The 14,083-nt window shown below is 39.4% G+C and overlaps 1 protein-coding gene across 1 annotated transcript; it reads right to left on the bottom strand.

Moving 5' to 3' along the window:
• Positions 1-1,057: 1,057 nt before the first annotated feature.
• On the bottom strand, positions 1,058-4,522 carry LOC113334597. The gene is made up of 3 exons (XM_026580815.1): positions 3,091-4,522; positions 2,646-2,776; positions 1,058-2,529 (listed from the first exon to the last, which is right to left on the bottom strand). The coding sequence occupies exons 1-3, from the start codon at positions 3,099-3,101 to the stop codon at positions 1,058-1,060; spliced, it is 1,614 nt and encodes a 537-aa protein (XP_026436600.1). The 5' UTR covers positions 3,102-4,522.
• Between the last annotated feature and the right edge of the window lie 9,561 nt (positions 4,523-14,083).

The raw sequence follows: 14,083 nt of genomic DNA, 5'->3' as shown, positions 1-14,083 counted from the left end.
TAAAACCATAATATCACATATTCCTGATCCAGTAGTCAGATGAGTATTGAGACCCGTGTTTCTCATTAAAGCATGAAAACTCATGCCACGATGGTCTCTGATTCAGTGTATTTCCTTTTAGATCATCCATAAGAACCTATGATCGAGTATATTGTCTCTCAGAGCATATATGTGCAGTCTCTCAACTGAGACTATGGCATATTCCATTACTTTTGAGCAATTTCAGTGATCACTTATGTATAGAATCGAAATGATTGGACGGCTCATAGATGTATTAATCACTAATATAGAGAAATAACGTCTTAAGGATGTCGCAATGTTCCCTGAATTTACAAAACAAACATTCAAATCGAGTATTACGTTTCAACTAGCTCATACCTCGATTTTCGAATAATTATAATGCTCCTAGACAGCTTGCCTGCTGGTATAGAGCCATCAATTAATTATTTCTAGTCGTAATATTCATCAACTGAATTCCTAGAAAATATTCTACGTTCTTAATAATATTTCGTTACTTCAATTCATGGTTCTTCCCAACAGAATTCCATGGGTTAGTAATAAATATTTAACGTATGGGCATCTGAGCTACTATCAAGTAAGCCCCAAGAAAATGGTGCTAGTGTACTCAGTAATAATGCACTAACGAGCACCTTAATGCACGAACGAGCATTCAAAAATATGAAGGAATGAGGAAACCTGTGCAAAATAGGGAAGAAAATAATAACAATAAAATATTAATTGAGGTGCCTAGGGGACCGTGCCCACCGACCGACCTGACATGCTGCCGTGGCCGGTCCCACCCCTCTTCCATTATTTTATTATTTTTCTTGATCTCATGAAAACTCCTTCACTTGAGCAAAACTCCTTAAATTCATGATATTTCCTTCATATCATAAAAATAATATAAAATTAGGGAAGGTGTCAAGGGACCGGGCTTACTAGCCGGCTGGTCATGCCCTAGCCGTGGCCGGTCCCACACCTTGTAATCCCTTATTTTATCATTATTGTTATTAAAAAAGATTATCGCACGGGCTTTTATTAAGCGATATAAAATGTATTACACAGAGCTAGTTGGGAGGGTTGGGAGGCGAGCAACAAGTTGCGCCCCAACACCTTTCTGAATAATAATACCCAATCTATAAAAAAGAGAACTGCCTAAATTATTATTTGCATCGTGTGCATCCATACATTTCTTTAGTCTTTCTCCAAGTTCCCCAAGCGATGAGAAAGCTAAGACACTAAAATCATATCCATGAGTCGAGCATTTATCCACGTATTTATTCCTCTTACGAGTGATAGCAGCCGAAATAGCGTGACCCAGTGTGAAATTACGGTACCCACTGCCAGCAAAGGGAGAAACACCGGTGACATCAAAACAAACATCGCGCCCGCACTCCCAATTATAAATTAAGATGTCAACAGGTCGCATAACATTATCCTTGCTAGATAAAAAACCAACAGCAGCCTCTTTTCTAGCAGCCACGTTAGCTTTATAGCACATTTCTTCACAGAAGTCCCTCACCAAATTATACCTGAAACTAAGCCCAATATCGCTTGCGCAATGAAGAGCATGGTCCCCGAAACTATCCATTATCCTGTTGCAGCAAGCACATGTGCTGTCCTCCTCAAATAATGGTATACCGTAACGGTATTGGAGCACAGACCGGAACTGTCGAGGGCCAATAGCATGATTAAGACCAGCAATTGGAATAGCTTTAAGGTAGTCTTGTGCATTTGCCAACCTATTACTCTGCCATAGGATAGAATCTCGCTCAGACATATGAAATGTGTTAGGAATCTCCCGTTTAATAGCCTCAAAGAAACGAACTGCCAGAAAATGCATAGGCTGTGGGGCAGCGTCGTTGATGCTAAAAGTCGAAGGAGATAAATTACACACATTCATGTAGTTTTCTAGTGCATGCTGGTAGTGGGGGCTGACATCAGAGTTGGTATTGTTGCCCAGGATCGTGCTCTGCAAATGTTGCGTCCGAAAATATGAGGCTACATAACAGTACTGTGTAGTATCTTCCATTATATAAACACCAAGCCCCCCATCCTTTATGGGTAAAGTAGCAATACGATGCTGAAGCAGCCCATATCCAGCCCCATCGCCTGTGATCAGGTACCACAAAAATAGCTGCAGGTATTGATCCAAACGTGACTTGGCTGCCCGGAGAGCTTGAGGGTTGGTCGTACGCATAGTGAAGTATAATTTAGAGACCCCAGCACAGTTACGTACCAGCAAGAGTTCGCACTGAGGGTCCTGAAGCCTCTTTATACATTCCATAAGCTCAACCCTTGCAAGGACCATGTCACTACAGAATTGGGTACTCAGACTAACAGGTCTCCCGAGTAGTTTAACACCATCTGAGGGCCTTCCAATACCTCTAGGAAATACGCCGTCCATACTGCTCCTAGGGTCCATCGTAGTCCAGAATACATCTGTCTTGTAAATATTTAAGCACAAACCACTGCTAGGACCATCAGTTCGTATCATTTGCAGAGCCTTAGAGACTTCCATTGTGTCACCTACAATGGTCACGTCATAAGGTACCGAGCGTGAAGATCTAATGAACATTGTGATGCAATCTTGCAAACTAACAGGTGAAGTGCTAAGGAAAAAAGTAATGGACCGAGGGGATCACCCTGCTTAACACCCTGAGAAGAAGTTAAAGTATAGTCGTTATAGTACAACCTCGCAGGCTTGGGATAGCAGAATTCGACCCAGCGGGAGATGCTTGGGCATTTAGACCTAACCTCTCTGATTAGCGCAGACCTGTCGACAATGTTGAAAGCATTGGTGAAATCTATCAACAACATGGACATATTGTCTTGAGTGCCTTTCAACTCCAATAATCGGTTTGCAGCATGTTAAATCCCTTCACCACCACATGGGATACCAACCCCAAACTGATGATTACCTAAATATGCAGCCATGTCTTTGCACACGAAGGAAGCAGCAAGTTTAGAACAAAGGCGACGCCATATAGTGCCAACAGCAATTGGCCTAACACCCCCACCAGGTTTGAGAAGTGGTGTTAATTAATAGTGCACTTGCGACAAATTCTCCTAGCGTGAATGGGCACATACCTGCAAGCCATAAATTGCCAACATTGGTGATGGAATTCAACAGGTCCTCGGCGACAGCAGCAGCTACACCGCTTAAGGCATCTAAGAGATGCTGAGCACGAAGGCCATCACGCCCACAAGATGTGCCTTTAGGAAAGACTTTCACAGCCTTCAGAACTGCTTGACTATCAACAGAAGTGGCAGCAGCCGTAATGGTGTCAGATGATATAACTGGGGGTGGAGCTTGAGGATGTTTCTGGAATAATTCATTGAATGTGTCAGCGTTGGACGGAGCAACACCATCAGACGAGAGAATACGTATTGCGGCCGTATAATGTATAATGTCCGCTAGCTAAGCTTCTTCTTACAAGCATGTACGTTGGTTTTAATTGGTTTCTTTCGCTGTTGTTGCTGATTCTTTTTAATTTGGTGACAAAGATCCAATAATCTGCAAATAATTTTATAACATCCATTTGGCTCTTCCCACTCCACTAACGCCTGATTAATAGCTGAGGTTTGCAATCTTTTCCTCACCCCTGACCTCTCCTCGTTATTATTTTTGGGCATGTACATGTTCAAAGTGCAAATGGGAAGCAAAAGCAAGTGTATCCAAGCATTTAAATCATCTGGTTTGGAAGATACCTTAGTTGTTTTTAAGGCTCTTGAAAAATTCAGTCTGCATTGCGGTGGGATACTGGCAACTGTAGTAATTTGGTTCTGATAAGCCTTGTCAAGTAACTCGAGAGAGATACCCATAATTTCCTCTGCAACCACCGCATTATCAGATGCAATGGTGTCTCTAATAACATGCCTATCAATGCCATTATTAAGAACTCGGCGCCCCTGCCATTAAAAGGTCCTAACAAGATGGTGCCATTGTGAGGCCTGCAAGGTCTCTTCCATGACTGAACACGCATGCAGAAACTACACAACCACATCTGCATTTGGTTGAGTAATTTTTCCCAAACCGTATAAACCCCCACATCTGTACGTCTCCTTTCCCTACAGGAAATCTTACTAGCCGCAGATGGCCAGTGGCGGTCCTGAATGTGCTTGAGGATTGAAGTCTTAACGTAACCTCTACCATTAACTCCATCACCACACTCGTCATAGTTTTTGAATGGGCAATGAAACAAAACATCATCTGATGATTCATGTGTAACGAAAGAGGGTTGTGAGTAAGAATAATCAGGCAAATCCTCTATTGCTAAGGCATCTGCTGGCGGCTGGGCGGAAGAGGTATATGATCTGGTTCTCGGCATTGTTGCAGAAGCAATAAAAACCGCAGTAACCGTCTCTGGTGAAATATAAGAAGGCAATGGATTAGGGTTATATGGATATCAATCGGTGGGGCACGAAGAGACGAATCGAATCGTGTACAGCTTGAAGAGATCGGTGATGTACAGATAGTTGGGATGAAGAAATTCAATTCAAGGCTTTCAATCGCCTGAACTGGCGCCAGAGCGTCTCTCTCAGACGGTTTTATTAGTATTACTACAAAACTATTTTATTAGTATTACTACAAAACTAGTCATAAAAACCCAAGGTGACCAAACTTGTGGTACAAAAATCCCACTCAAATATTGGAATTCATTAAAGTTTCATTTTAAACTAAATTGATACAAAAACTCGAACTTTTAAAAGATTGATACAAAAACCCGAAATTTCAAAATTGGTTTCATCAAATTTTATGATGAAACCAAAAATTGGTTTCGTCAAATTCTATGAGATTTCATCAAATTTTATGATGAAACCAAATTCTATGAGATTTCATCAAATTTTATGATGAAACCAAATTTTATAAATCATCAATTGATCAAAGTTAAGGTTTCGAATTCAAGGCTCTGCAAAGCATAATTCTGAGCAGATTCAAACACTAATAATTTTACTTTGATCTCGCAATCAACATTTTAATTGATTATAATCGGTCCAGTATATTAAATTAATATTTTATTTGATTCCGCTATCAATAATTCATCAAAATGATCAACATTTGCTCAAACTAGGAGTACTGGTTCAACTATCAATAGTCAATAATTCATCAAACGAGCAATATTTGCTCACTTTAACTATCAACATTCATTCGACACTTATACATCTGTCTCAACAGACATGTTCAATTCGTGAATTCTAAAAAATTCATAAATCATGTTCGACTCAGCAATACAAAGACTCATTGTCGCATCAAGTCAACAATTGACTAACTAAATACACATCTTCCCTGCAGACTTCACAATCACGAGACATCAATCTTGTCACATGGGGGATATTAACTAGGGTTTTTATCTGGCGTTATATGGTACATATGTCCATCCATGATGAGAATGTGAGCAAGTCGTGCAAGCAGTTAGAGGAGTTAGCAAAGTAGTGGGTGGACAATCAACCAAGTCTCTGCACGATAAGCAACTGGTTTTAACACGATTTCCACTTACCGACTCTTTGACTCCAACAACTGTCACACTTCATGGGATCAAGGTGTCTACAATTCTGGAAATATAAATGAGTCTTTGAACCATAATTGAAAAACAGAGAACAAGAGCGCTCGTTTGAATAAAAGAATTTTGATCACACAAGAATTATCATCCTCTGAGAAATTACTCTAATTCAATCAATCAGAACTTATATTTTCACGCAGAATACACACACACCTACAATCCTTGATCACCATTGATCTCATACATTTCTCAACTTCCCTCCTATAGATCGACCCATCCTCTCTTCTGACCGAATTGACTCTGGAACGGCAATTGTCTTGGTTTAGGCCGGAGTCTTACAGACTGATCTATCGAATCCAAGCACTTCCTTTGCAGTGCATCTGTGTGAGGTTAAGCAGTTTGCTCGGTTGAGGAGTCTCCTCCGCACAGTCGTCTCTTCACTTTCCTAAAAAACCAGCAAATCGTTTTTCCCCATCTGCAGATTGGCGACCACAGTGGGAGATCATTCTCTCGGTTTCAATCTCAATTCTCACAAAAATGGTCGGTCTTAGGTCTAATTTAACTATCCCAGATGGTTAGAGTATTTAGAAAGGAGACACTCCTGATGCTCATTTGAATGATTCTGGTAATGTTTATCATTCCTACTTTACTAGTCCCTTTCTCTCTATCGGTTCTTACGATAGAGAAATTCCATCACTGGCTGAGCTAGCACGGAGGAAAGAAATTTTGGAAAGAAATATAAATCGGTTGAAAGGATCGATCCATAATTTATTTAACTGCATGGTGGAACTGACAAGAATCTTAGGAGCTCAGATCGTGGAATGCTCGTCCCTTGACATCACTGACGTCGGTCCTCAAGCCAACAGTTTCTCTACATATGAGAAGTCGCTGGATCAGGAAGTTACACATTTAATCGATAATTTATGTGAACTCCTATACTTCTCTAGAGATCAACGTATGAACACGTTTGTTGCACTTAACCAAATATCTTCTGATGTGCAACTAGCTCCGTCATCTCTAGCAGTTGAAGAAATGTCCATGGTGTCTGAACATTCGATCAACAATATCACCTTCAGTGGAGAAGACCGGATGGCAGGGGAAGGACATAATCGAGCCTTATACGTGAATTCTTTTATCAAGGACTTTGAATTCAGAAGATATCTCATTGATACAGGTGCTTCTACAAATATCATTCCTATGAAGACTCTCAAAGCGGCCAAGATCCTGCAGAGTAAGATTTTCCTTCATCCCATCCTTATGATGGGTTTTTAAGGAAGCCAAAGCCATACATATGGATATTCAATCAAAATTCAAATTTCACGTGATCGAGCAAGAACCTGATTATCATATGATACTCGGACGACCATGGCTACATGACAACAAGGTGGTTCCCTCAATATACCATCAATGCATGAAGGCTTTACTCAACAACAAGATTGTTCACGCGGCTTCATCATCACCATATGCTCCAGTCTATGATGCTGAGTTTCTTGAATCTCAAAAAAAGCATCCCTGAACCTCCAAATAAGATCTACAGCACTCCGCTCCCAGGATGGAAGTCCATTTATACAACAACTGGTGATAAACCCTCTAGGCCTTCTGCTACACCTCTCAAGCACCACAAAGATTAAGTCTCAACTCATACTAAGAAATGATCTAATTTTATAGCCAGTCATGATGCGGAAGAAAGGATCATCTACCTCCGAAGCCAAGATTAGCAATTAACATATGAGATTGGTGAAAAGTCTCCCCGCCATGTATGTCAGAGCGAGCAATCACCTGATGAAGAAATTCAAGATGCTCCACGATAATTGCAGGATGGCACTGACTCCACCACTGATGATCTTGAAACAATCAGTATCAGAACGGAGGATGATCCGAAACCAATCTCGATTAGTTCCTCATTATCACCGGAGGAATGAACAGAATTAATAAGTTTGTTGAAAGAGTATCAAGATATCTTTTCTTGGACGTATGAGGAAATGTCTGGTCTAGATGATAAATTAGTCACTCATCATCTGCACATCAACCCCAGCTCCAAAGCTGTCAAACAACCACCTAGGCAGTTCAGACACGAAGTCGAGGAGCAAATCAAAGTCGAGGTTCAGAAACTATTAGCGGAAGGATTCATCAAACCCATTCATCCAACGTGGCTAGCAAATGTTGTTCCAGTCAAGAAAAAGAATGGTCAAATCAGATGTTATATAGATTTCAGGAACCTGAACAAATGTTGCCCGAAGGATGATTTTCCCTTACCCAACATTGATATGCTTGTCGATGTAACCAGTGTTCACAGCATGTTATCATTCATGGATGGTTACAGAGGATACAATCAAATCAAGATGTACAAACATGATGCCAACAAGACTGCATTCCGAACTCCCATTGAGAATTTCCACTACATTGTGATTCCCTTTGGACTGAAGAATGCATGTGTTACCTATCAACGAGCCATGACTGCAATATTTCACGACATGATGCATAAACAAGTAAAAAATTATGTCGATGATGTAGTGGTGAAGTTGAAGACTCGAGCATCCCACCTAGATGTTTTGAGACAAGTTTTCGAAAGATGCAGGGAATACAAATTAAAGATGAATCCTCTGAAGTGCGCTTTTGGTGTCTCCTCTGGAAAATTCCTAGGTTTCCAAGTCACTGCAGAAGGGATCAAGGTTGATACAGACAAAATAAAAGTTATTAATAGCATGCCTCCTCCACATACTGTGAAAGAGCTTCAGAGCTTTATGGGCAAGGTAAACTATATCCGACGCTTAATTCCTGGGTTAGCTCAATTCATTGCTTCATTCACCTCTTTGTTGAAGAAGAGAGCAAGTTTCACATGGACGACTGTCCAACAAGATGCCTTTCAAAAAATACAGCATTATCACATGATATCATGAAATCTCCAGTGCAAGGGCGACCGTTAATACACTACACGGCCTCTAGTGAAGTTGTTGTTGGAGCTCGTCTTGCTTAAGAAGATGAAGAAGGCATCGACGTCCGATCTACTACTTAAGTTGTACAATGAGAGATGCTGAACTCCGGTACCCAAAGGCTGAAAGAGCGTGCTTCGCATTGGTCCACGCAATTCATAAATTCAGACATTATCTGTTGTCCAACAGAGTCGTGCTCGTCTCCAAAGCCGACCCTATAAAGTTCTTACTATCAATACTAGCTTTGATATGGAGAATGCAAAGTGTCTACTTCAGATGTCATATTTTGACATAGCATGTGTCCCTCCCAAAGAAATCAAAGGTCAAGCATTTGCAGATTACGCGCTGCCTTTCCATGGGAAGACATTACAATGCTACATGAAGATGTACTCGGTGAATTTCCAGAGATTTCAGTTGTTAAAGAGGAAACATGGTTATTATACTTTGATGAGTCTGCCACCCCTAGAAACGACACAGGGGGAGCAGGTGTGGTGCTGGTATCTCCATCCGGTGAATTTTTCTCACACTCGTTCAAGTTGGATTTCCATTACACCAACAATTCAGTAGAATATGAAGCTTTCCTGTTAGGATTATCCCTGGCCAAGCAAGCAAGAGAAATTCACTTGGAGATAAGAGGAGATTCAAAGCTACTGGTCAATCAAATTAATAGAGTGTACTCTCTCAAAGAAGTAACACTTGCTTCATTCAGAACCGAGGCACAACGACTACTGACTCATTTTGCTGACGCAATGATCGTCCATACTGGTCGAACCAACAATAGGAATTCCGATTGTTTAGAAACTCTTGCTTCCAATTTACAATTTGAAGGAGAAGAGAAAGACATCACGGTGCAAAGACGTGCTGTATCATCAGCCTGACTCACTCAAGTTGAGAATGCTCAAGCAAGCGACTGGCGGACACCTATCATCCATGAATTGAGCAGCTCTCTTTCAGAAGGGAAAATCATCTTTAAAGAGTTAAAAAAACTTCTTTCTTCTTCATTGAGCATTGTATTATCGGAATACCGATGGGTCTTTATCACGATGCCTTGGAGACGAAGAAGCAAAAGAACAACTCAAATGAACGCATGAGGAAATATGTGGACAAAAATTGATGGTAACACTTTACAGAAGTCTTCAAAGGCTTGGATATTACTGGACTTCTGTGGAGAACTAGTCAAGAGATTTGCAAGGTTCTTGTCCTAATTGTCAAATCCCCCCTCATCATTTAGAGGCTTTGACAATCCATCATGCTGGGGACTGGAGGGATGCTTACATCAAATACCTTCGAGACAATAACTTACCATCAGAGAGAAAAGAAGCAATTAAACTTACCCAGAGAGCTAATAAAAGATTTTTCTTTCTTGATAGAATCTTATACCGTAAAAGTTTCGGAGGAAATTTGCTAAGATGCTTAGCGGAGGATGAAATTTCAACAATTTTGAAAGAAATGAAAGACGGAGAACACCAAGGAAAGAGGAAATTATTTCTCCAAAGTCATGATAAATATTATTGGCCGACCATGGAGGATGATGCAGCTGCGCGTGTTCAGAAATGTCATCAATGCCAAGTCCATGGTAACCTCATTCACACTTCTTGTCTCCCATTACATTCTGTGAGCAGTCCATGGACTTTTTATAGCTGGGGACTGGATATCATCGGGAAAATCAATACAGCATCTTCGAAGAAGCATGAATACATGATCACAGTAACTGATTATTAAGTGGGTTGAATCCATCCCTCTCATAAGCACTATCGGAATCACGATTGTTGCCTTCATCAAGGAATACATCATATGTAGATTTGGCGTTCCTAAACATATCATCATGGATAACGGGACCCCTTTTGCCAACAAGCATGTGAAGGAACTACTCGAAGAATACGGTATCAAACATATTTTCTCTACACCATACTATCCCCAAGGAAACAGACAAACGGGGAGTACCAACAAGAATTTGATCCGGATTCTCAGTCAAAAGGTTCATGAAAATCCTCAAACATGGCATGAACAATTGCTTATGGATTTATGGGCCTATCGAACCCCACCAAGAAGCTCAATCGGAACTTCACCATATTCCCTCGTCTATGGATCCGATGTCATACTCCCAGCCGAAATTAAAATTCCTTCAGCAAGGATTGCAACAACCAGTGGAGTGCAATGGTACGAAGCCGATGTGTCTAATTAAAGAATTACTGAATTGGGCATGCTCGAATCAAGAAGGGATAAAGTGGAGAAATATGTGGAGACCTACAAACAAAGGATTTCCATAGCCTACAACAAAATGGTAAGACCCCGAACATTCCAAGTAGGAGATTTGGTATTAAAAACAGCAAAGCACATTCAACAAGATATGTTTGCTCCCAAGTTTTCTCCAAAATGGGAAGGGCCATATGTAGTCATCAAAGTTGTATCCAGTGGGTACTACAAGATCTTGGCTATTGATGGAGGAGTAAAAGGAAATATAATTAACGGTGAAAACACGAGGGTACCCAAATATACCTCAATCTAAAAAATTTCCTACCTATAAGTCCTTTCTCCGAAAGTGATTGTCTATGGACTGAGTCGAGACAATACAACTAATCGGTTCACACTTTGTGTGATCGTCTATGGATACGAGATCGAGACAATACAACAACGAAGTATGTTTACTTGATAAAAACGTTGGGACTTAACCAAACACAATAGGATTCACTTATCAAGTAAATAGGAATTAACGTTTGTGTGATTTACTTTAATTACAATAAAACAATTATAATGCAGAAAATAAAAGTAAATGACACAGCAAGATTTTGTTAACGAGGAAACCGCAAATGCAGAAAAACCCCGGAACCTAGTCCAGAATTAAATACTCTCAGGATTAAGCCACTACACAAAATTACACCAACTTCGTATAGTTGAGACCAAGCAACTAAACCTATAGTCCACCTAGTTCCATCTGTATTCCCACGCCTCCAACTTATAAATAAGTCACATACTTGGATCAATTCCTTTGGTTCGTATTCCAAACAGTAAAGGAACAACAAATATGTTGGTATCAACTCTCTTCAACCAAGTGATATGAGTCGTACAAAGGCTCTTCTGTTTATCTTTACATAAACTCCTTCGTCAGGTCCTTAGATCTATCTTGTATTCAATTACCGAAGTAATCATTAAGATTTTGCAATCAACACTCTTAATCCAAAGAATTGTGTTGATGCCAATCTACTCAATTAATCAATCCAATTCTATGACAAAGATAAAACTGATTATTAATTGGATTCTCTTTTTACCGAAACAAGTATTGTGCACACCAAAGATTATGAACTCACAAATCAGAAATCTTCAATATCTTCTTCGTATTCAAATCTTCTTAGATCTTCAATAAACACCTTCACACAATCAGTTGAATCTCTTGTGATCAATCACGCACAGAACGGAGTCTATTAACAATGGATTATCACAAGATCGTCTTTAGAACTAACAACAGTCTAAAGATCCATGTCGAAACTCTGAACTAGTTTGAGTGAATCTTATATCAGAAGAGAAGATTCTCAAGCATAAACAAACTAGGTGCGATCAAAGTTCAACCATCGTTAGTCATTCAAATCAATGAAAACAAAATATAAACCGCAATTATCTAGTTTCCCACCAACGGTACTGACTAAAGCTTCTCAATCCCAAAGAAGACTTTAAACCGAGCGGTCGTAAGAGATTTTGACTAATTAGGTTACTCTCCTCTCTGAATAGGCGACTTCACCAATAACAGCACAACAAGAGGTAGTTTGCTGTTACGAAGGATTAGTTTGCTAGAAATGCAAACTTCAGTATTTATAGACTAAGAAGTTTGGACACCAAGGAATTTCCAAAACCGAAAATATTCTCAAGATATTCATTAAAGCAAAAATTCGGTTTCCATAATTCCTGGAAATGCTCTGTCCAATAATAATGATCGAAATCTCTCGGAAAATCTCTAATTAATAAATGCACATTACTAATTCTTATTTCCCTACAAAATGAAATTAATAACCTTAATTAAAAGATTCTTAACTTATTTATGTTTCGAACCTGGGATTCTCTTCCCTTAGCTATTAAGGAATAACTTTGAACAATTAAATAATAAACATTCACACCACGTGTTCAAAGTATGTCGACATCCTAACTTTGTAAGTTCTCTTTCATACTTACAACCTTGAAACCGATTTGCCACACTTCCAAACAAGTTTAGAATCGGTTCATCTGACTTTCAAGAACTATGTGATTGATTAAATAACATTCAATCACAAATCATGGGTTTAACGGTTCTACCAAAACAAGTTTCGGTTCTACCTCCATGTGAGTACTGTGCATAGTCACACTAGCTTTCCAAAATTCGGTTGACTAGGTACTAGGATCGGTTCCCCACATATATATGGTATCTAAATTGAATGTGTTGCACATGTCCATAGGATCGGTTCCCTTTGCCTAAAAACGTATTGCATGTGTCCATAGGATCGGTTCCCCTTTCTGCTATAAACCTGTTGCACCTCATACAAGGATCAGTTCCCCTTTGTGATGTATTGCACCTCTTACTAGGATCGGTTCCCCTTTCCCCAGTTTTGATCAGACATAAAATCATAAACCCGATCATACCATCTCAGGTGATTACTTAAGATCGATTTCACTAATAAAAGTCATACTAATACATAAGTCAGGCCTTTGTGAATAGTTCTACCAAGAACACAAACAAGTTGTGAGCGGCTATACTCAATCACACATATTGGTTGTTTATAAGATAATCAATGAATAACAAAACCAATAACACTTGGAAATTTCCTTTTTCGGTTCACAAACAAGTTTAGGAACTTACTTCCTTAGAACACATGTAAACATTTTCCCTAGGATGAAATCCTCACCTCATACCCACACATAATCACAATAGCGTTCAAATGATTATGGCGATGTTTTATCTACAAAGTTTAAAGCAATAAACCTCGTATTGTATTCCTTAATACTATGTCTATTCGGAGTTCAAATATGCTTATGAACGACTTAAAAGATAGTTAGGGAATGAAACAGTTCAAGTGAAATATCACTAACCTCAAGTGGAAGGATGATTGTTGTCGTTGTAGCTCCTTGCTTATTCACATCTTCAAGTCTTCGCAATACTTGTAATGTCTCATATCCTAATACTTTCAAGCTAACCTATATGAAGTTGACTCTAGTACATAATCAAGCGACTCTTAACATGAGTTTTGATTCACTAAAATATGACAACCAAACTTGATATACCAACGCTTAGTGGGTTCAACCGATCTATGCTCTAACAATCTCCCCATTTGTCAATTTTAGTGACAAAACTCTTACATCATATGCATAAACAAATTACAAGAATTCATTACACATACGCTTGATTTCCGAATTCAACAGCACAATAAACTGCATACATTCAATCCTCATAAATGTCGATGTTGACATTATAATAACAAAGATAATACTCCCCCTAAGGAAGATAGGTAGATATTCAATCTGCACGTCTTTGTTATACCACTAATATGATATGTTATTCCCCCTTAGTCTGTGCTTTCACTCTTTCGTTTAGATAAATGTTCAAGCACCAATGTTCTTTTCCTTAGCGATAACAATCAATATAAAATCAATGTCAGTATCACTTGTTTACTCCATATATTT

The sequence above is a fragment of the Papaver somniferum genome, unplaced genomic scaffold (genome assembly GCF_003573695.1).
Source record: "Papaver somniferum cultivar HN1 unplaced genomic scaffold, ASM357369v1 unplaced-scaffold_137, whole genome shotgun sequence".
NCBI lineage: Eukaryota > Viridiplantae > Streptophyta > Magnoliopsida > Ranunculales > Papaveraceae > Papaver > Papaver somniferum.
This window is presented reverse-complemented; position numbering and strand designations above follow the sequence as displayed.